Genomic DNA, 24,060 nt, shown 5'->3' on the forward strand with positions numbered 1-24,060 from the left:
GGCAGCCCACTAGGCTCCCCCGTCCCTGGGATTCTCCAGGCAAGAACACTGGAGTGGGTTGCCATTTCCTTCTCCAATGCATGAAAGTGAAAAGTGAAAGGGAAGTCGCTCAGTCGTGTCCGACTCTTCTCGACCCCATGGACTGCAGCCTACCAGGCTCCTCCGTTCATGGGATTTTCCAGGCAAGAGTACTGGAGTGGGCTGCCATTGCCTGAGCCTTTATTTATTGATTTGGCCACACTGTGTGGCTTGCAAGATCTTAGTTTCCCAACCAGGGATCCAACCCAGCCCCCCTGCAGTGGAAGCCCAGAGTCCTAACCACCAGACTGCCACGGAATTCCCAGTATGAATGTGTTTTTGAGTAAGACAGTCTGTAGCTGTATTTCTGCATAGAAAAATGTCTGGAAGAATATACATATAAATTATTAACAGGGGTTTCCTCTGGGGAGGTGTTACAGGTATCCTTCAGTTTCCACAGTGTATCTTTGTGTTTATGAATCTTTACAAATGAATGTCCATTTTAATAAATCAATCATCAAAATGACATGATTTCCATTTTGGAAAAATGTCAATATAATGTGTATATGGCTGTACTGCTAAGCTGCATGTGACCCTTGCAGTAATCTGATTTTCCCGGATGGAACCCTCAGGGTGGTCCTTAGGGAGCTGCTTGGTTTACAGGGTGTCGGACTGTCCCTCCTCTCACCGGGGTGTTCTCATCTTCCCGCCAGATGGTGACGTTGTGTGGACGCACCGGAGCTGAAGCCCAGGCAGCAGGCTGTATTTGTGAGAACAGTGGACTTGGCATCCGGAGACCTGGGTTCGGGGTTAGTATTGGCTCCTCCTTTTCTTCTTTGGTTACACTCTGCGGCTCGTGCCATCTTAGACCCCCACAGGGTCGAGCCTGTGTCCCCTGCAGCAGAAGCTCTGAGTCTCAGCCGCTGGACTGCCAGGCAAGCCCCTTGGCTCCTTTTTGAGTTTGTTTCTTCCGCAGTAAAATCAGGCTTCCTTCATCAAACAATAAACATTTACTGAGGATTATTGCATGCAGGCCTTGCGGCTAGGTGCTAGGGGCCCAAGCTCCTGCTCTGCTTTTCTTCCCAATGGTGATAGGAGAGTTAATTCCTACATGAACAAAAGTACATAACAGGAAATGGGATTCCAGGCACTGAGCTGTACTTTCAGCGGTTTCATTAAGCAGAAGAAAGGAGACTGGATCCATTATGAAGCAAGTGGAACAGTTCAGTGGTAAAGAACTCAGGCTCACTAGCCAAACTGTCTGGGCTCAAATTCTAGCTCCAGCAAGGTGGGGGGAATCTTTTTCTTTTTTTAAAGTGGTTTAAGCCAGATATTGTAAACATATTTTATTAAATTTTTAAATGTTTTGATGTATCTTTCTTATTTTTTAATAGTCTTATTTATTAATTTTTGGCCACACTGGGTCTTAGCTGCAGCACTCAGGATCTTCATTGTGGTGAGAAGCCTTAGTTGTGGTGCAGGGCTTAGCTGTTCCTGGGCATTGGGATCTTAGTTTCTGGACCAGGGATTGAACCCATGTCCCCTACATTGGAAGGTGAATTCTTAACCACCGGACCACCAGGGAAGTCCCTAAGTTTTTGGTTGAAAGTTTTAATTGAAATATATTAATAGTTGATTTACACTGTTGTGTTACTTTCAGGCATGCAGCAAAGTGATTAAGTTTTACTATGTATATATTACATATATTATTAGATTCTTTTCCATTATAGGGGTTGTTGCTTAACATTTCTTTGATTCAGTTTTTCTCCACCTGTAACACAGGAGCAGTAACTATGCAACTCTTGTGGTTGTTGTGAAGATTAACAAGTCACTGTGTATAACACACTTGGCACAGTGCCTGGCACATAGTAGCTGCTCAATAAATATTAGCTATTATTGTTATTACTCGGTACAGAGAACACATTAGATCAGTTGTTACTAACACAAATGTGAGCAAGTTGAACAGAGGGTCATCTGGTTATGACAAATTTCTCTCCACTTGTGGCTTCATTTATGTCATCTGACCGACTATGTCAGTGACTATCTACTCTTTATTTTTTCAAATTTATTTTATTGAAGTATGGTTGATTTCCAATGTGTTAACTTCTAGTGACTACCTACTCTTGCTGGTCCATGAACATTCTCCTAAGACTTTATGTGCCACTGGCAAGAATGAGAGTCCCAGCTAGAGAAGGGGCTCTGAAAACAATTACTGGAAACTCCAGACCAGCTCGCTGGGTCCATGTGGAGAAGCTAGAGTCGGTTCCCTACTGGTGGCGACTGTTTCTGCGTATTATTTGAAGAGGTGTGGTGTTTGTCTTTTTGTTCCAATCATGTATGGCTTCCATTCCCAAAGTCTTCAATGGCCCAAGATGGCTGTTAGATTTCCAGTTGTTCTATTTACATTTGTATTTTGCTTAATGATTTATGCAATCTGGGTAAGTTAAGGAAATAAGTCCTTGTTTTGGGTTGTAAGCTTTAAAGGTATTTTTACCAACTTATTGTCTTTCGTTCTCAAGCTATTTTTCTCACATGAAAAGAATTCTGCAGGTATCTTTTCTCAATTTGTTACACTATAGTGGGTCAAGAAAACTTTTTGGAAGAAGTGACTTTTTGTTTAAAACTCCAGTGATCCAAGAATCCCACTCCTGGGCACATATCTGGAGAAAACTCTAATTTGAAAAGTTACATGTACCCCAATGTTAATAGCAGCACCATTCACAATAGCCAAGATGTGGAAGCAACTTAAATGTCCATCAACAGGTGAATGGAGAGAAAGACATGGTGTACACACACTCACACACACACACACACACACACACACACACACACATGAATGCTACTCAGCCATAAATGAAACAGTGCCATTTGCAGCAACATGGATTGACCTAGAGGTGATCATACTCAGTGAAATAAGTCAGACAAAGACAAATATCATATGATATCACTTATATGTGGAATCTAAATATGATACAAATGAACCTATTATGAAATAGAAAGACTCAAAGACATAAAACATTTATGGTAACCAAAGGGAAAACGGGGTGGGAAAGGAATAAATTAGGATAGGAGTTCAGGGTTAGCGGATACAAACTACTATATATTATATATATATATATATATATATATATATATACACTATATATAAAACAGACAAACATGCTGTACTGCGGAAACTAACACAGCATTATAAAGCAACTATATGCCAATAAAAATTAATACAATAATGAATAAATTTATTAATAAATAAATTAACAAAAATATATAAAATAGATAAACAACTAGGTCCTACTGTGTAGCACAGGGAACAATATTCAATATACTGTAATACACCATAATGGAAAGAATGCAAAAAAGAATATGTATATATATGTAAAACTGAATCACCTGAAACTAACACAGCGTTGTAAATCAACTATGGTGGTTTAATTGCTAAGTCTTGTCCGACTCTTGCAATCCCATGGACTATAGCCCGCCAGGCTTCTCTGTCCATGGGATTTTCCAGGCAAGAATACTGGAGTGGGTTGCCATTTCCTTCGCCAATGGATCTTCCCAACCCAGGGATCGAACCCAGGTCTCCTGCACTGCAGGCAGATTCTTTACCGACTGAGCTACCAGGGAAGCCCCCCCAAAAAACAACAATAACAAAAAGCCCAGTCCTATGGGTGAGAGGCTCAAGCCTGGTGAAGAGGCAGCGCAGAGTGGGGACATGTGTGTGCCTGTCGTGGTGGTGGTCCCGCTTCTTCTTGCAGCACATCTGTTCCATTCCCCTCCTGCTACTAACTTACCTCCTTGACCACGTCTGATCCAACACAGCTGGCCTGCTCTCGGTGCATCCCGGCTGCTACGGTCTGATATCTGTGTCCCCTCAAATGCCTACGCTGAAATCCCAATGCCCAGTGTGATGCTATGAGGAGGTGGTGGGGCCCTTGGGGGGGGTGCTTAGTTCATGAGGGTGGGGTCAGTGCTCTTGTAAAAGAGATCCCACAGAGCTCCCCAGCCCCCTCTGCCACGTGAGGACACAATGAGAAGACAATGAGAAGTTCTCAGCAGAACCTGACTGTGCTGGCTCTTTGATCTCGGACTTCCAGACTCCACAACTCTTAGAGATACATTTCCGTCATTTCTAAGCTCCCAGTCTGCAGTATTCTGTTCCAGCAGCTGCACAGACTAGGCCACAGGCCTGGACTACTCCTTTCAGCAGTAGCTCCTCTCTCCTGCAGCTGGACTGTCTCAAGGGTCTCCATTTTTCAGTCCAAAGTGAAACTTGGCTGCAGTGGCTCATCCAGTCACAGGTGGGCTGGATAGGATGAAATGGTGGTGGCTGAGGTTCAATGATATGAAATAAGATGATGGCACCTCCCGGCCTGTAGGTGGACCCTCACGTGGCAGGCCCCCATGAGGGGTGCTGTTTGGGGATGTAATGATGGACACATTGTTCAGCATGTGCCCACTTCCCTGTCCTCGCATCAATGAAGGGCTTCACACACACTCACACACAGACCAGCTGGCTCAGGCAATGTTATGCTGTGGTAACAAAATGGTTCCTGAAATCTCAACGGCTGACAGCAAAGATTTTGTGCATGTGGGCAGTCAAAGCTAACTGGCTTCACCTCTGTCACACATTTCCTTAATCCAGGACCCAATCTGAAGGACAGCCTTGAACTGAGACATGCTGCTCCCCTAGCAGGAGGGGGAGAAAGATGGTGGAACCACATGATGGCTCTCAGACTTATGTTTGGATGTAGCATCTATTACATCTGTTCACAGTCCACTGGCCAAAAGAATTCCGTGGCCAAGCCTGAGGTTCATGTGGAGGGAACATATTCCTCCTGTGGGAAGAGATGGTACTTTGAACCAAATAAACATTCTCATCCCAGCCACTAGTAACATTAGTTCCATTTTGCAGGTGAGAAGACTAAGGCTTAAAGAGTTCACTTGATCAAGGTCATAGATTTGAATGCAGCCCTGTCTGGCTTCAAAGTTCGGTCCTTTCTACCATGCAGTCTCTAGGGTGCAGAGGGGGATGGGGAGGGTTATTTCTTTTTATACTGTGTGGGCAGTTGGGATTTTAATTTATTTGGGGCATAACCATGTCTCATCAGCCCCAGAAGGTTCTCCATGAAAATTTCTAAAACTGAACCACCTCTGAAAGCTTCCTGGAAGGATATGGAGCTAGAAAAGGGTCAGACTTGGAGAACTGACCCCATGGGAGCTGACTCTATTCCATTTAGTAATTTTTTAACTGTTGAATTATTTACCTGTGTTATGAGTTTGTAGATAGGGACCACCTATCAATCTTTTTGTTTTCGTGTGTGTGTGTGTGTGTGTGTGTGTGTGTGTGTGTGTGTGTTGGGGGTGGGTAAGATCCTCAAAGCTCTTTTCTAGGTAATTTTTAGAAACTTCCAGATTGCATTGGATATTTATATGCACAAAAATGATGAGTGCAGTGGAGAGTGTAACCCATCTAATTTTGCAGAAGAGCACCAACTCAACTTTAGATTTAGAACCCCAGCTGCAGCAACGTGTGCCTTCACTGGGGGCGGGGGCAGAAGTGACAGTCAATACACAGAATACTTTGCTCTGTAGGTATCTGTGATCTCTCCCGCTTTCAGTGCCGTCTTACGCATTTCGGAGCCTCTGGTTCCCAAGTGCGTCCGCTGTCTTGATAACACCAGGTATGTTTACGCGTGTCCATCAGTGTGGGGGTTAGGGTGAGGTCAGAGCTGCGTCCAGGACGCTCAATTGAAGGAGGCGCTTGCAGGAATCCGAGTACTCTTGCCCCACTCAAGTCCCGGCCCCGGTGTCCACTGTGCATTCGTCACAAACTCCAATGGGTGAAAACGCCCCGGGCGAGTTTACCTGCCCTTTTCTCCCCTCCCCTCCCAGACGCGCAGGAGAGCCCGGAGGACCTCCCAGCCCTGCTCCTCGGCTCGGCCAGCGAGGTCGATGTCCAGGTGGCCGTGTACGTGTGTCCGGCCCAGGCTCGGTGCGGAAGACTGAGAGGAGTCGCCTGTGACCGGTGTGAGGCCGGGCGGGCCCATATCCGGGTGGACCCAGTGGGTGGGGCCGCTCCTCGCGCCAGGTCCCGAGGTGGCGGCGGGGGTGGGGAGTGACGCGCGGAGATTCCCTTTCTCACCTTCCCATCGAGAGGGGGCGGCAGGGTGTGGATTCCGGGCGTGCCCACCGTGCGGATCGGCTCCTAGAGCGCCCCGAGCCCCGGGCCTGAGCGGCCCCGGGGACTGGAAAGCAGAGAAGGAAGACCTGGAGGAGGGCTGGCCGAAGCGGCCACCCGCTCCGAACTTGCCAGGGAAACTAGTGCGGAGGGAGGGGCCGGGGCCGCGACGGGGGAGGGGCGGCCGCAGCTGCATCCAGCCCCTTTGGCTTCCTTCCCAGCGCTCCTCGCCTCCTCCTCCTCTTCCTCCTGTATGAGTCAGGCGTTTCCCGGGGATTTGGAGCAGCCACGCGCGGCCCGGGCTCCCGGAGCTGTAGCCGCCGCCGCCGCCGCGCCAGGAGCCCCAGCGCCGGGGCCTCCACCGCGGCGGGCCCCCGCGTCCCGGGCGCGCACGGACCATGGAGAGGGCGGCCCAGGGCGCGGACAGCGGCGGGGGCAGCAACAGCAGCAGCCGAAGCAGCAGCCGCGCCACCTCGGCGGGCTCCTCGCCCTCCTGCTCCTTGGCTGGCCGGGGGGTCTCCGGCAGGTCGGCGGCCGCCGGCCTCGGAGGCGGGGGCAGCCGCAGCAGCCCGGGCTCGGTAGCCGCTAGCCCGTGCGGGGGCAGCGGCCGGCGGAGGGAGCCGGCGCTCGAGGGCGTGCTCAGCAAATACACCAACCTCCTCCAGGGCTGGCAGAACAGGTAACGCGCCCGCCGCCCGCCCCTGCCTGCGCGCCGCTCGGTGTGTGAGAGTGTGCGCGCGCGATCGGTCAGCCGGCAAGCCGGGGCGGCCTTGGCACCCGGGCCCACCCCGCGTCCCCGCTCCCCTAGGTGCGCCGCGACCCCACCCCGGGCCCACATCGCAGTGGCGGGGAAGGAAGGAGAGCCTTGGCACCTGCAGGGACTGGAGCCACCGGCGAGCGCGCTGGTCCCCGGGCCCTGCCGGCTAGCGGCTTCCCGCACCCTTGGAGAAGGACTGAGCGTGGGGGGCAGGGGGCGTGCGTGATGCCTGTCCGCGAGAGCTGGCCCCGTCACAGCAATTCTGTCTACATCCTAGTTCATTTAAAACTTTGTTGTTTAAAGACGCCACCGCCCCCAGAAATCAGCCAGTTATCCTCGGCAGTTTCCGGGGCGCGCGCTAGCCCCCCGCCCAGTTGGTGGCCGAGAGGCTCCAGTCTCTGCGACCGAAGTTTAGTGTTTTTTCTTTGACACTCTCTCCCCTTTCGAAATGGGCAGTTCGCTGTTTAAGTTATTTTATCCCTTAAGGTGTTTCCTTAAGTTCCCTGCTCACTCTGCTCTCCCAGTTGGGACACGTGGAAGGAGGGGTGTCAGGGCAAGGGGTCGCGGTGTGTGTGGACCCGGGTAGTAAGGAACGCTTGAAAGGAGCAGATGGGGTACTGCCGTTTATGTGTAGGGGTGTGTGTGTGTGTGTGTGTGTGTGTAGTTTTTCAAGAACAAGTCAAAAATACCAATATCCACGCCAGGAGAATGGGGCTTTTTGGAGAGTTTGTTGATGAGATCTGTGTCAGGTCTTTAATAGTCCTTGAAGATGAGGTCTTGTTCTTAAAGATGCTTGCGAGATTTCCATCACATCCCCGGAGCTCTTGCTTATCTCTGCTAGTTACTAGAGTACTTGGCGGTCTCTCCCTGTGTAAGTTTCAGATTGTTTCCAGCTGAAACTGCAGGCAGTTATTTACATGAAGCTCTACTAGGACAAAGTGTTAGTGGGTCAGTTGTGTCCGGACTCTTTGCTACCCCACGGACTGTAGCCCTCCAGGCTCCTCTTTCCGTGAACGTCTTCAGACAAGAATACTGGAGTGGGTAGCCATTAACTTCTCCAGAGGATCTTCCCGACCCAGGGATTGTACCAGGGTCTCCTGTGTTGCAGGCGAAGGGTGACTTCCTAAGTAAGGAAACTGAGTTGATATTGTAGGCAGAGAACTTTCCCCAGTTTCCTTGGAGATCTACTACTGTGTTAGAGGAAGTTGCACTTTAACTTTTGAATCCTTTTATTTCCCAAAATAGCCCCAGTGTCAATTCTTGAAAGCTGAAAAGGATGTAGGTAGAGTGCCAAAGAGGAGACAGAGGAGAGAACTGAATCTGATTTCAGGTCCTGGTAATTGCCTTGTTAATGGCACCTGGCTGGTGCCTTGCCGGTGATAGCATTTGGATTGTGTGTTGCACAATCACCTTTAATGCTTTTTTTTTTTCCCCCTGAAGTAATTTATGAGGCCAACAGAGCTTTTACCCTGGATTAGTTACTTCACTTGGGGATGGCATTTTACCTGCAGTGTATATTAAAGGATTTGTTCTTTGGAGTGGATTTAGGGAAAATTGGAGTAACTCATGCTTTTGTGTAATTAAATCCTCTGGAGTATTTAGGTTGAAGGCCAGATTGAGAAGAGGGAAAATTTATGCTAATAATACTAATAACAGCAAAAACAACATATACTTGATTGCAGGCTACACAGGTGGAATGTACTATGTATCCTGCTGAAGGCTCATCTTTATTGAATTTGTTTACTGTGGGTTATAGCTGCCTGCCAATGTTTGTTCTTACCACAGTAGACGCATCGGTCTCAAAGCCTACCATTGCCTTCAAAAGCATCGTCTCTTCCTAGTGGTCAATGTCTCAGCGTTGGGGTTTGTTTCCCAGTGTGGCCGAAGGTGCGTCAGTGATCTGGAGAACATCTGTGATGGCTGTGCCTGCAGGCGTCTCTCTCCTCAAGGGGTCTTATAGAGGAGGATCTGGATCCGGGAAAAGGAACAGGGAGGAGAGCAAAGATGGAAACTCTGAAAAATATTCATTCATCCATTTACTCATTCAGGCACTGTTTTATGGAGGCCCTACTATGTGCCAGGCACTGGGTCAGCTATTCTGGAGCTTCTGCTGTGTGCAAAACACAGAGGCATCTTTTCATCGTGTAGTGGAGGGGTCACAGTATTCAAAAGTGGAAGGAAACCTCACCCTCCCCCCCCCAGGGGAATGCCTTGGTGTGAATAGTTGGGCTGAGTCAAGCTCTCTGCATTTGGGGGCCTCATGGCACGTTCCTTTGTGGTTTGTTTGTTTTTTTTTTCAAATTGTCTGCAGTTAACGATGGATCTCCAGCCACGAAGTGCTTGGTGAGGCTGCTGTCTGTTGATAACACACCAGCCAGCCACTAAGTTTTTACTCTGGTGTCTGCTTGCACATCCCCAAGTTGTTGTGAAGCTTATATTTTAACATTCAGTATCATATTCTGCCTTAATTTATTTGTAGTTCTCTTATCCTCATCCTCATGTCCCAAGGAAGTCATTGTGGCCAGAACACAAGATCAGTGACATAAAGAGGGATGGCAGGAGAGAAAGCTACATGTGTGGGACTCTCCTAGGAGAGCACGTCCAGGACACTTGGTGTCCTCATTGGCTGAGAGGGTGCCACGTAATCAGAGTGGGGTGGGGAATCCCCAGTGAGGAGTTTCTGTCACCCATTAGTATAGTTCTTTAAAGGAAATATTTCAGACATTATAGCATGGTAGAGATCTGTAGGATGGCATTAAAAAGTGCATGCCTTCTAACTTGCTTCGGTCATGTCTGACTCTGTGTGACCCCGTGGACTGTAGCCCCACCAGGCTCCTCTGTCCATGGGATTTCCCAGGCAAGAATACTGGAGTGGGTTGCCATGCCCTCCTCCAGGGGATCTTCCTGACTCAGAGATCAAATCCTTGCTCATACCTCCTGCATTGGCAGGTGGGTTCCTTCCCATGAGCATCACCTGGGAAGCCCCATTAAAGTGTAACTGCCTCTAACAAATGAACACAGTTTCAGAAGGAGGTAGGTGCTCACAGATTAAAAATATATTTAGGGAATTCACTGGTGGTCCAGTGGTTTGGATTCCATGCTTCCACTGCTGCGGGCCTGGGTTCGATTCCAGTTTGGGAAATTAGGATCCCACAAGCAACAGGGCATGGCAAATACACATTTATGAAAGTGTGAAAGTGTTAGTCACTCAGCCATGCCCAACTCTTTGTGATCCCATGAGCTCCTTTGCCCGCCAGGCAATCTGTCCATGGGATTTCCCAGGCAAGAATACTGGGGTGGGATGCCATTTCCTTCTCATATATATATATATATATATATATATGTTATATAAGATGATGTATATGATATGAGATGATATATATATGATGTATATACATGGTGTATATACATGATGTATATACATGGTGTATATACATGATGTATATGATGTATATACACATATACATATATATCATATATATATAAAAGATGGTGAAATAAAGACATGTATTTTGTGTGGATCTAGTGTCTTTGCTGATATTCACGTTTTAATCTAGCGCACGATCTTTTCACCCACTTTTTGAGTTTCATATGGAGTGAGGGTACCAGGGGGAGAGTAAACCCCAGAGACTGGGGAGCCTCAGGCAGATGCCATATCACACGTGGCCTTGTAGGCAGGGGAAGGATTGAAGACTGTTACAGTTTCACAGAAGGCTTTTAGGCAGGGAGTTGATCTGGTCTGTTTGGGGCTTTCAAGAGCTCACTCTGGCTCCTGTGTGGAGAGGAGATTTTCAGGAGCAGATCAGGAAGCGGAGAGGAGCGCAGCATGGCAGTCCAGGCAGGAGATGCCGGGGCCTTGGACGTTGGGGACAAGGGATATGGAGAAAGGGACAGATTTGGAGTGGGGAGGAGGGACAGTCCTGATGGGTTGGATGCTGAGGTGAGAGAGCAAGAGGGGCCAAGGATAACGTAAACTTTTTAAAATTGAAATATAGTTGATTTACAATGTTGTGTTAGCTTCAGGTGTATAGCAAAGTGGTTCAGTTTTACATTTTTTTTTTTTTAATGTTCTCTTCCATTGCAAGAAGGATAACTCTTGAGTATGTAGGCTGGGAGGTTGAGGCATCCTTTATGGATCCCAGGGTCACAGGGGACGCACCTGCCTGTGGGTAGGACGGGGGACAACCAAGAGTTCTGTTTGCCTATGTTCAGTTTGAGAGGGGTAGATCTAGCAAGGATTTGACTATATGAACTCTCATTTGCCCTAAGGCTGGTTTTAGTCTTTGGCTAAAACAGAACTGCTTTGGGGTTGGTTTTAACATCTAGTGTTTTAGGGGAAATAATTTCTCATCGGATCTGGGAAGTGATATTTAAATATTTGAGGGTTTTCATTGCCATTCAGTTTTTGATATTTGGAGGAAAAAAGACTGCAAATGTGAAGCCAGCCTATGATTCTTTCTCGGGTGATTGGTGAGGTTGTGGGAACTCAGGAAAACACTGAAAGGCAAATCTTGAATAGGATGAAGACGACGAGTGTTGGCATAAGAAAACCTCAGGCCAGTGGACACACGTGTGGAAAGTTAGAGCAGCGCGGACTCTGGGTCGAGTCCTGACCTCAGCATTGAGCACACCTGTTGCCTTGGGCCAGTTCCCTCATTACCCTGGGCTTCCGCTTTCCCACTTGTTTCAATGTCCAAGATGGTGTTACCTCTGCTCTGCTCCTCAGTTCGGTAGAGGTCACTGAAGACACCGACGTATAAGGGGCTGAGGATAGTTCAGGATCTCGGCAAGTGGGAGCTATTCTTGGATCTTCAGTTTGCCCCTTCTTTAGTGGACCCTTTCCGGTCCGTAAAACTCTTAGCCTCTTTTTTGAATGCTGTGATGGCTCTGGGGTCCCTTTAGCATAATTATCACAGAGTTCTTTGCAGAGAAGATGATGGGTTCTTTGAGGGGCAAGAGGTCATTTAAAACTTGGAACCAGGCATTTGCGTTTCTGTCGGAAGTGACTTCCTTCCTCCTCCAGCCTCTCAACCCCATCTCCTTTCATGCTTTTTCTCCTCCTTAAGCCTTACCACCAGCGGACATGCTCTCTATTTTACTCTTTTGTCTTTCTGCACTAGGTATTAACTCCCTGAGGACAGAGTAATTTTGCCTGTCTTGTTCACTGCTGTATCCCCAGAGTTTAGAATAGGACGTGGCGTATAATAAGGGTTCAGTAAGTATTACCAAATGAGCTAGCAAGTAAATGAATGACAGAGAAGACAAGCCAGGATTTAGTTCCATTTTGGCCAGCCTTTACTACTGCTATTGTAGTTATTAATTCTCTACCTGCTTATAGCCTTGTCCTTGAGTTAGTGTGTTTATCATTTGCCCTGTTCTCTGCAACATGTCTTCTGGTTCAGCAGACATGCCCATCCTGACCTCAGACCCACCACAACCCACCCCAGGTGGACCTTTAGGAACCAGATATCCAGGGCTTGCTTTTCACATGATCTGTATTAACATTCTTTGAGAAGACAGTGTTTAGCCTATGGCATAACTTCCTAGGGTTTTGGAGCCACTGGGCCCATTTAGCAAAGTCAGTAGGGGCATATATTAACTTTCAAAGTAATACTGCATTAAAATGAATGCTTTTTGAGAATTCCAATAGTTTTAGAGACAATCGGTGGTGATACCAGGGTTGAAAGTCACTGTTCTGGTTTAATGTTCTTGTCTCCTTGTACTCCGAAGGATTTTCACATCTTGCTGTCTGTGTTGTCAGATTGTTCTGAGGCTCCATTCACATTGTTTAGGGACATTAGATGGCTTCACTGACAATAATAATAATAACAGATGATTGCTTAGATTACAAAGCTGCATATTATACCTATGTATTATATTGTATATAATATACGCAATTATATATGTATAAAATATACAGTAATATATACATGGCATATTATCCTATATAATATATACAAGGGGAAGAAGGTATGAGAGGATGAGATGGCTGGACGGCATCACTAATATAATGGACATCAACTTGGGCAAACTCCGGGAGATGGTGAGGGACAGGGAAGCCTGGCATGCTGCAGTCCATGGGGTTGCAAAGAGTCAGACACAACTGGTGACTGAACAACATTATATTGTATGTGTTTTGTACTGTATACATGTATGTGTATAATACATTATATATAATATATGTAATATATGCCATATGTTAATTACTCCCCGTGGGATCGGCTGCCCCCCACCCCTGCCTTTTTAAAGCGTACATATATTTGAGATTTATACCAAATAGGCTTCCCTGGTGGCTCAGATGGTTAAAGAATTTGCTGGCAATGCAGGAGACCCAGGTTTGATCTCTGGCTTGGAAAGATCCCCTGGAGGAAGGTATGGCAACCCACTCCAGTATCCTTGCCTGGAAAATTCCATGGACAGAGGAGCCTGGCGGGCTACAGTCTATGGGGTTGCAGAGAGTCGAACACAACTGAGTGACTATTACACACACACATGCACACGCACACGCATACTTGTGCACACACCCTGAATGCTTAGCATGATTTTCCTTCTCTTTTTATCCATTATTTTTTTTCCCCTAAGGTGAGCTTGGATCCATTTTGCAGTTTGAAAATGTTATTGAGGAAAAGGAAAGTGGCCCATACCTTTCCACATAATCTCTGAATAGCTGAATTTTTGAGGGTAAATTTGAAGTCTTATATATTCATTCAGAAAAATACACAACTCATAAAAATACATAGTTCAGTGAATTTTCATGCACAACCAGATCAAGAAAAAGCAGCCCCTTCATCCCACCCCTTCCTGTCATCCCCGACCCCTGTAGGTTCCACTATTCTGACTCCCAATACCGTGTATTAGTTAGGCCTATTTTTTAATTTCATTTTGTGGTGTGATCTTTTATGTCTGGCTTCTTAGCCCCATTTGTGTTGTGGTCTGTTTATGTCCATTGCTGTTTGGTATTCCGTTGTATGAATGTACAAAATATATTTGTATCTACTGTAGATTGACATTTGAGTTCTTCCCAGTTTTGGGCTCATATGAATAGTTTTGGGAAGTACACGCATACCTGTCTGTGGGTGGGTACCTAGGTATGGAGGTGTTACAGATGTCCTACTCATGAGAGACTTCCAGAGAGTTTTCCAGAGTGGTTGTGTCTGTTAATATGCCACCAGAAATGTGAGCGAGTTCTGGGTGGTCCACAGACTCATCCATACTTGACCTTGTCTGTTCTCGTTGTAGCCAATCTGGTGAGTGTGTGGCGGTATCTCCTTATGGTTTTGATTTGCCCTTTCTGATGGCTAATGAAGTCATTAGCTTTCTAATATCTCCTTTTTTCTTATTGTGAAATTTCCTGTGTGTTCTGGGTCTGAGTTTACTGATAGGTTTCTGCACACGTGTTCTATATACAGAGAAAGCAGCTGCTTTGGTTTGCGAGTTCATCTCTTACTAGGGTCTTGATAGACACAAATTCTAAATTTTAATGTAGTCACATTGTCAATGTTTTCCCTTTACGTTGGGTTCTTTTGGAGCCCTGTTTAGGAAGTCTTTGCCCGCCCCATGGTAACGAGATGGTCTGTGATGTTTTCTTTTTTAAAAATACTTATTTAAAAAAAATTTTTATTTTTATCTGTGTATTTGGCGGTGCTGGGTCTTAGCTGCAGCACGTGGGGTCCTCTGTCTTCCTTGTGGCGTGCCGACTCTCTGGTTGCGGCCTGTGAACTCCTCAGTGGTGGCTTGCAGCATCTAGTTCCCTGGCCAGGGATTGAACCTGGGCCCCCTGTGTTGGGAGCTTGCAGTCTTATCCGCTGGACCACCGGGGAAGTCCCTACGACATTTTGTTTTAGGAAAAAAGCTTTCATTAATTTTAAGATAATGAATTAGTTTCTCAGACGTTGGAGTTGATATTGGGGGGATGCAGACTGCTGGCAGAAGCAGTGTGACTTTAAGGCTTCCAGCCTGTGTTAGTTTTCTTGTAAAAAGTGACCACAAACTTGGTGACTTAAAACAATAGAAATGTATTTTTTCATGGTTCTGGAGGCCAGCAGTCTGAGGTTGGTTTCACTGGGTGGAAGTCAGGGTGTTGGCAGGGCCGTGCTCCGCCGGATACCCTCAGGGGAAATTCTTCTTGCTGCTTCCAGCTTCTGGTGACGGCCAGCATTCCTTGGCTCGTGACTGCATCACTCCAGTTTCTGCCTCTTGTCTTCGCGTTTCCTTCTCCTCTCTGTCTGTCAAATCTCCCTCTGCCTCCCTGTTAGAAGGACTCCCATGAATGTGTTTAGGGTCTGCTCAGAGAATCCCTCCATCTCAAGATCCTTAAGTTAATCAGGCTGCCATTAGGGCTTCCCGGGTGGCCCTGGTGGGAAAGAACCTGCCTGCCAGTGCAGGAGACATAAGAGACAAGGGTTTGAGTCCTGGGTCGGGAAGATCCCCTGGAGGAGGGCATGGCCACCCACTCCAGTATTCTTGCCTGGAGAATCCCATGGACAGAGGAGCCTTCCAGGCTGGGGTCCTTAGGGTCGCAAAGAGTCAGACATGACTGAAGCGACTTAGCAGTGCCAACGACTTTGCCGTATAAATTAGCAGTCATAAGTCCGGGAATTAGGATATGAACATCTTGGGGGTGGGGAATGGCGTTCCCGCAGTCATGAGTCCAAAGTGGTTCTTAAGCTCTTTGGCTCCCTTCTGTGTCTACCTTGCCTACCTTCCACTGGTTGCCATAGCGACAGCCATCTCTTTCGGGGAAGGGCGCAGGTTGCTGTCGTGAGTGTAAGTGGGCTTGTTAGGCCAGATTAGTGGGCTCATTCATCTCTGTCTGCCTGGACAGAGCCCTTGGGCAAATATTAAGAAGGTAATATTGTGTGGAAAATTGTTTCTAGTGCCCATGAGTAAACCTAATTTCCTTTAACGGGCCAATCAGAGTTTCTTGGGGGTTTCTTTAAATACTAATTGAGCAATTAGTTTTGGAAGGATACATGTAATAATCTGTGCTTTCCATTTTATCATCGGAATGACTCATTAGTCCAAAGGCTTCTTTTTCAAGTCATCATAAGCATACAATACAATCTTAGATGTTCCATTTGAATTTTGATACTTGTTTATAGCATATAACCACTGCTTCAAAAGGTACAGAACATTTGCAACCCCTCAGGAAGTTTCTTTGGGCTTCTTTCCAGTCCATTCCCCTTCCCTTGCAATCTGTTTCTGATTTTTATCACCATGAGTTCGTTTTGTCTCTTTGGGTTTTATGTATCAGTGGATGGAACCTTCAGAGCATACGCTTTGCAGAGTCGGGTCTGTTTGGCTCAGAAAGGTCTGAGTTTCGTCCTCTTTGCTGCCCCATCAGCCATTTATACTGGATTTCTTTCTGTGGTTGAGTCATGGTGTATTTGTGAGCACACCACAGTTTGCTTATCCGTGTACTCACAGGCGGATGTTTGGGTGGTTTCCAGTTTTTGGCTGTTACAAACCAAGCTTCTGCTCGTGTACAGGTCTGTGTGTGGACATGAGCTTCATTTCTCTTGGGTCAGCACTGGGGTTGGAATCGCAGGATCCTCGGAGAGGCTCGTGTAGAAACTTAGAATGGCTGGACCATTCTCCGCCCCCACTATCAGAGTATGAGTGAGTGGGTCATTCCCCGTCACGGACGCCTTCTGTGATGCCTCTTGGGAACTTCTGGAACCCGAGACTGCCTCCTTCTCCTGGAGTCACCTTGCTCCTGAGGGGACAGCCTGCAGGACCACAGGCTGGTGACATGCTTAGACCCCCTTGCCAGTCCAGCTTTGCCTCATTTTTGCTGCATGACCTTGGCAATTCGCTTACCTCTGCGGAGCCTGGTTTCCTCATCTGTGCATGATGCCAGCCTTGTAGCGTTGCTGTGAGCTCCTGCAGGCATCAGGCCCAGCACAGGGCCTGGCATACAATATTTTCTAGGAGTCTAGTATTGTAGGGGGCTTCCCTGGTGGCTCAGAGAGTAAAGAATCTGCCTGCATTGTGGGAGACCCAGGTTCAATCTCTGGGTTGGGAAGATTCCCTGAGGAAGGGAATGGCTACCCACTCCAGTATCCTTGCCTGGGAAATTCCATGGACAGAGGAGCCTGGTGGGCTACAGTCCATGGGATCGCAAAGAGTCGGACACGACTGAACGACTATCACACACATGCACACACACGTGTTTTAGACCAGTGGGTGACTTCGTGGAACCTGGGGCTGAGTTGGTGGTCACTTTAGCCCCAATATACAGATGTTTCTCAGACCTTCCTCCCCCTGCGCTGGGCCCCAGGTGACAGATGGTTTTATCTGTGTAGTGGTCTCCACTGGCTGTCCATCACATGGCCTGGCAGGGTGTGTCCCATCAGACAGCAGTTTGAGAACCCTGGGAGGAGAGGAAAGATGTGGGCCTTTGTTTCCTGAAAGCAGGACTGAGGTGATTGTGCTGGAAGCGTGGGAGGCTTTCTCCATGTTTCCTCTGGGTGGCTCCTGATGAGATTCGGGGCCGGCCAAGACAGAATTAGAAAGAAAGCCGTCCAGAATTTGGTGTTTGATAACCTGGACTCGATGGGGTTTGGTCACAACCCAGTGCTGTATTTGTGCCTTGTACAATGATACCCGGAACAATACTGCAATCAGGAAATGTGCACGATCCTGTTCTTTGAAGGCATTTGAGTCACGAGTCACTTCTTCACGTTGGGTGGTAGTTTTCAAAGGACTGTGTTTGTATGTGGTTTGGTCCCTTTCTAGAAATTGTTTGATGAAAATATAACAAGTTGAAAGGCCCCAACATCAGTTTTTTTTTTTTTTTGCTGCAGTGGGTCTTCGTTGCTGCGCACAGGTTTTCTCTGGTTCCAGTAAGTGGGGGCTACTCTCCAGTTGTGGTACGTGAGCTTCTCTTTGTAGTGGCTCCTCTCGTTGGCAGAGCTCAGGCTCTAGGGCGTGTGGGCTTCAATAGTTGGGCTCGGTAGTTGTGGCTTGCAGGCTCTAGAGCGCAGGGGCACAGGCTTAGTTGCTCAGAGGCAGGTGGAATCTTTTTAGAGCAGGGGTCAATCTTACGTCCCCTGCGTTGGCAGGCAGATTCTTAACCACTGAACCACCAGGGACGTCCCCAGCATCAGTTTTTAGTTAACTCTTTCCCAGGATGTGTCAAGTCTTCTTAGGCAGTGCTGGTCACGTGGCCAGTGAACCCCGAGCAGGGACTGGAACCGCCCAGGATGCCATGGGATTCAGGTTCTCCCAAGTGCGGGTGGGACCCGGTGCTCTGTGTGAGTCACTCGTTCCAGAGGACTTAGGTGGATGAGGTGATAGGTACATCCCTGTGATGGTCACTGCATCAGAACCGTGATGGGCTGTGACCCGTGCAGGGAACGCCACCATGAAGGTTTTCCTGGGCCCTTTGTTGCTAACTAGAATCTGGACGGAAGTGGGAGACTTTCCAAGTCCTGCATGAGCTGGGGGCGGGAGCCCCCAGACACACACACCTCTCTATGTGTAAGGCCTGATGGAAGGTTCACACCCCACGTACTTGTTGAGGGCCTCTTGTGTATATGCCAAATGCTGCGCAATATATCCAGAGAAAACTCTAATTCAAAAAGATGCGTGCACCCCACTGTTGATGGCAACACTGTTCACAATAGGCAAGGCATGGAAGCAACTGTCAGCAGTTGAGTGGGTAAAGATTTGGTGCATATACATGATGGAATCTTTGCCATAAAACAGAATGAAGTGCCATTTGCAGCGACATGGATGGACCCAGAGATGATCATGCTAAGTGAAGTCAGTCAGACAGGGCAAGACAAATACCATGTGATATCTCTTATATGTAGAGTCTAAAATATGACACACATGAACAAATTTAGAAAACAGAAACAGATTCACAGACACAGAGAACAGACGTGTGCTTGCCAGCGGGAGAGGAGGGGGAGCTATTGGGAGCCGGGATTAGCAGATGCAGGATGGATAAACAACGAGGTCCTACTATACAGCATAGGGAACTAGAGTCAATATCCTGTAATAAACCATAATACAGAAGACTGTGACAACGAACAGACGTGTGTGTAGCTGAAGCGCTTTATACAGAAATTAACACACATTGTAAACTAACCACACTTCAGTAAAAAAATAAATAAATAAATGCCATGTGAGATGTGAGAGGCAGAAGAAGACAGCACAGGTCCTGCCTCACGGGGCTGACAGCCTGTAACAGGGCTGGCAGACTTTTCCCATAAAGGGTCAGACCGTTAATATCTGGCTTTGTGGGCTCCACAGTCTCCATGGCAACTCCTCTATTCTTCCATTGTAAACAAGCGGGTGTGTCTGTGTTCCAATAAAACTTTGTTTACAAAAACAGGTGGTGGGCTGGATTTGGCCTATGGGCTTGTGGTTTGACCATCCTTGGTCTGAAATGACACGCGGACCCCTTACTCACGTAGTCGGGGCAGCTGAGTGTAGTGGCTAAGGGTAAGGATTCTGCGGTCCAGCAGCCTGGACTTGCATCCCGACCTTGCTGTTTACTGTTAAATACCTGTGTGGCCTGGGACCAGCTATTTCACCTCTCTGAGCCTTGGTTTCTTCATCTGTAAAATGGGGATGTTACAGTGAGTGTGTCATAGGGTTGCTGGGATCAGCTTCCAAACTTCATGTAAAGGGCTTAGAATAGGGCCTGGCATATGGAAAAGGAATGGCTACCCACTCCTGTATTCTTGCCTGGAGGATCTCATGGACAGAGGAGCCTGGCAGGCTACAGTTCATGGGGTTGCAAAGAGTTGGATGTGACTGAGTGACTAACACTTTCTTATGATATGGGGTAGGGTGGGCGGTGGCGATGCTACCCGAGAAGAAGCTCCAGGGGAGAGCCCCATCTCCACCTGGGGATAGCAGACAAGCGGCGGGTGAGGGGAGACCTAGGATATTGAAGAGAGGGGTTCATTGTGCAGACTGGGGCTTGGGGAGGGCTTCCCTGGTAGAAGTTCTATGGGTACAAAGGTTGGGAGGTGTGGAGTGAGGGAGATGGTTTGGTATGGCTGGAACTCAGGTGGTATGTAGGCTGTGGCCAGAGACTAAACGGTAAAAGTAGACCGTGTTGGAAAAGCCTGCTTCCTGAATGACTCTCAAGCCACTGACAGCACAGGTCATAAAACGTCAGTGCTACCAGAACCAGAAGGGATACCTTTGTGGACCCAGGGGCCCTTGGATGCTTTAGATTTACAATTTAATCCTTAACATGAGATGAGAGGTGCTTCAGATCTATCCAGTCTTCCCTTCTTTTATAGTCATAGAGCCCCAGTTTTTAGCTGTATACGTGCTTTATCCTTGAGAAAACTATCTTTGCACTGCACATTCCCCCTTACAGGGAACAGAGTTGTCACATAGGAGTTTCCTGGAACCTCCTTGGTACTTTTCCCCCTTTTTCCCCTTTCTTCTTAAAATAAAGACATGTGGCCAAAACTGGAATATAGACATGATGTCTGGAATTGCAGCAGTCATCTTGAGTCTTTAGGCAACTGGAATGAAGGCCATAAAGACAGAAGACACCTCTGAGGACTTTGTTGATCAGAAAAGTGAAAGTGTTGGTTGATCAGTCGTGTCTGACTCTTTGCAACCCTATGGACTGTAGCCTGCCAGGCTCCTCTGTCCATGGAATTCTCTAGGCAAGAATACTGCAGTGGGTTGCCATTCCCTTCTCCAGGGGATCTTCCCAAATCCGGGACTGAACCAAGATCTCCTGCGTTGCAGGCAGATTCTTTACCATCTGAGCCACCTGGGAAGCCTCAGTTGATCGCCTCACAAATCCTGGGCTACTATCTTCTGGTATTTTCTATGATGGGCGTAATAAGCCTCATTTTTCAGCCACTATTCACAGCCATATCTACCCCTGACTGTTACAGCTGGGATCTCTATTTTGCAGGTGTAGAAACTGAGGCTCAGAGTGACCTAAGTTGCCTTGCTGGTAAGTTGTGGAGTCAGGATTGGCCTGACGCTGGAGCTTGTTTTCACCGCCCTGGAAGGAGCTTGGAGACCGTCTCCCCCCTCATTTTATAGGTGAGATCACTGAGGGCTTTGCCTCAGGGTGAAGCAGCCACTCATTCCATTGCAAGGCAGTCGTTGCTCAGCATTATTCCCCGTTCGCTCTCTCCAGCCCTGGCCTTCCCCGAGAAGGGCCTCTGTGCTGTCATTAGTGATTTTCCAGCCCAGCGTTGGGTGGAATCTCTTTCTGCGAGTCGTTGATGTTTGGTGGGTTTTTCCTGGTCAGAAGCAGGCTCTTTTTCGGGCTGTGTGTTGAGAGCTTTCACAGCCTCGTCTCTTGCCTCCTACAGTCCTTCGGAAGGTCGTTCCATGTCTGTCCCGTCCTGTCTTCACTCGGGCTCCCAGGACAGGCTGAGGGGGCTCTTGGATCCTGTGAGTCTTAGGAAGCTCTGGCCAGAGTCTTAATTGCCAGGGAGACCTCCCAAATCCACATTCCCAAAACAGAGTGTGGACGTTGGGTGAAGTGGGATTGCATGTTTTGAATGCATTTTGCTTTTGGGATTCTTATGTAGCTGAGTTCCACCCTATTACTAATACCTTAAAAATGGGCCTCCCGACCCCTTTGGCGAACCACTGAGCGCAGAGCTTTACTGTGTACATGTTCCAGCTGACTCATTTCATGGATTGAGCCCTCAAAAATGGAGCAGGACAAAGGCCAGTTTGTGCTGTGAATGCTGTTGAGAGAGTATTGTTGCACACTTATTTTATATCTGTATCTGTATCATACTGCGTTTTGTCACTTTTTATACTAGCAACATTCTTGCGATCATTTTTATTCGCTGGGCTAATCTGCGCCTTTTTCCTTTTTGTGAGAAGTCTGCCCTTGATACCTTGGCCCAAAGTGCATTGTAACACTGTTTTAGTCATTTAATTAATTTGGAGTTTCCTATAACTGAAACTTTTGTTAAACATCAGTTTCTGTGAATACCCTTGGAGTGAGCTGAAATTCAGGAAAAGAGTATCGAAAGCCAAAACTCTACTTTTTTTTTTTTTTTCCTCACATTTTTCTCACAAGATAGGATTGACATAAAAGTGCTTTAGAAAATCTCTATGTCAGAGAAACAGGACTAAACTCATGGAATCAAGCTTAAGCCTGGGGGAAGTGATTTTTTTGAACATAAGCAAAGCATAACCTAACTAGAAAGAGACTAAATCGCAGTTGCTTATGTCATGAAATTGTCTAAATTTCTGCTTATCTAGAACTGGCTTCCTTTTCCTTTCCTGCAATGTAGCAGTTGTTGGTATTCTTAGTGTTTTTTTGTTTTGTTTGTTTCCATCTTTAGTTTTGCTTTTTTAGTTTGAAGCTGTAAATTCCTTTTGAACAGTACAAAGTGTACATTTTGTACTAACTAAATATAACTTGTGATCTGATTTTTGTGTGTGTAAATGACATTATTCTAACAAAATTTGTGTGCAGTCTATAGCTAACAGTACAGTATCCATGTTAATTGTTTGATTTTAATATTTGTACACTGAAGGATTTAGGGGTCAAGGGGCATTCTTTTGGCAACTTACTCTCATGTGGTTCTGGAAAAATATATTTATAGAGAGAAAAGATAAAACACTGTGTTGAAATGTTAATCGTTCTTTAGTAATGAATAGCTGGAATCAAGATTGCTGGGAGAGATATCAGTAACCTCAGATATGCAGATGACACCACACTTGTGGCAGAAAGTGAAGAGGAACTAAAAAGCCTCTTGATGAAAGTGAAAGAGGAGAGTGAAAAAGTTGGCTTAAAGCTCAACATTCAGAAAACTAAGATCATGGCAACTGGTCCCATCACTTCATGGCAAATAGATGGGGAAACAGTGGAAACAGTGTCAGACTTTATTTTTCTGGGCTCCAAAATCACTGCAGTTGGTGACTGCAGCCATGAAATTAAAAGACGCTTACTCCTTGTAAGGAAAGTTATGACCAACCTAGATAGCATATTAAAAAGCAGAGACATTACTTTGCCAACAAAGGTCCTCTGGTCAAGGTTGTGGTTTTTCCAGTAGTCATGTATGGATGTGAGAGTTGGACTGTGAAGAAAGCTGAATGCCGAAGAATTGATGCTTTTGAACTGTGGTGTTGGAGAAGACTCTTGAGAGTCCCTTGGACTGCAAGGAGATCCAACCAGTCCATCCTAAAGGAGATCAGTCCTGGGTGTTCACTGGAAGGACTGATGTTGAAGCTGAAGCTCCAATACTTTGGTCACCTCATGCGAAGAGCTGACTCATTGGAAAAGACCCTGATGCTGGGAGGGATTGGGGGCAGGAGGAGAAGGGGACGACAGAGGATGAGATGGCTGGATGGCATCACCAACTCGATGGACATGAGTTTGAGTAAACTCCGGGAGTTGGTGGTGGACAGGGAGGCCTGGAGTGCTGCGATTCATGGGGTCGCAAAGAGTCGGTCCGCCACGACTGAGCAACTGAACTTCAGTTGAAATGAATGAATAGCTCTTTGTATCATTGTTGTAACTTCTCTGCAAGTTTGGAACTTTGTTAAAAAGTTAGCAAGAATTTGTTTGGCCTGTTTTTAATTTTTTGGGCTGCACTGGGTCTTCCCTGCCGTGGTCAGGCTTTCTCTAGTGGCAGCGTGTGGAGGCGACCCCAGTTGCAGAGGTCGCGTTCTAGACTGCGTGAGCTCAGTAGTTGGCCTGTGTGGACTTAGGTTTTCTGTGGCATGTGGGATGTTAGTTCCCTGAACCAGGGATCGGTCTGCATCTCATGCACTACAAGGCAGATTCTTAACCACTGGACCACCGGGAGGTTCCTGGCCTATTTTTTAAAAAAGACTGTGGGGCATGCAGCATATACTTCTTGCCTGAATGTAGCACGTATCTAATAAAAATTACCCAGTTTGCCTTAACTTTAATCTTCTCAAGTGGCCACTAAGGCAGCCGTCCTGGGGTCTTCATCCACTGCTTTTTGGAAGCTGCTTCAGGTGTGGTAAGATAGACAATTCCAGATGTTAACTGGTGGAAATTGTTCATGCCTGTGAGCAGCTGTCCGTGAAACTAGGTAAAGCTGCAGTATTTGCACCTCATGGAAAGAACGTCCAAACAAAGGCTTGGGCAATTTGTGTTTCTATCCCTTTCCTGTTTAGTTTG

The 24,060-nt window shown here is 47.0% G+C and overlaps 1 protein-coding gene across 3 annotated transcripts in view; it reads left to right on the forward strand.

Moving 5' to 3' along the window:
• Positions 1 to 6,167: 6,167 nt before the first annotated feature.
• The window catches only part of OSBPL10 (oxysterol binding protein like 10), a 308,456-nt gene continuing 290,563 nt past the window's right edge, over positions 6,168 to 24,060 (forward strand). For 2 of the 3 annotated variants that reach the window (XM_043443183.1, XM_043443184.1), the window contains exon 1: positions 6,168 to 6,872. In XM_043443183.1, coding sequence (XP_043299118.1) covers positions 6,592 to 6,872 — 281 coding nt within the window. In that variant the 5' untranslated portion in view covers positions 6,168 to 6,591. The remainder of the gene's footprint in view (positions 6,873 to 24,060) is intronic. The other variant, XM_043443182.1, reaches the window with a different exon arrangement.

This window comes from Cervus canadensis, chromosome 22, assembly GCF_019320065.1.
Source record: "Cervus canadensis isolate Bull #8, Minnesota chromosome 22, ASM1932006v1, whole genome shotgun sequence".
Classification (NCBI taxonomy): domain Eukaryota; kingdom Metazoa; phylum Chordata; class Mammalia; order Artiodactyla; family Cervidae; genus Cervus; species Cervus canadensis.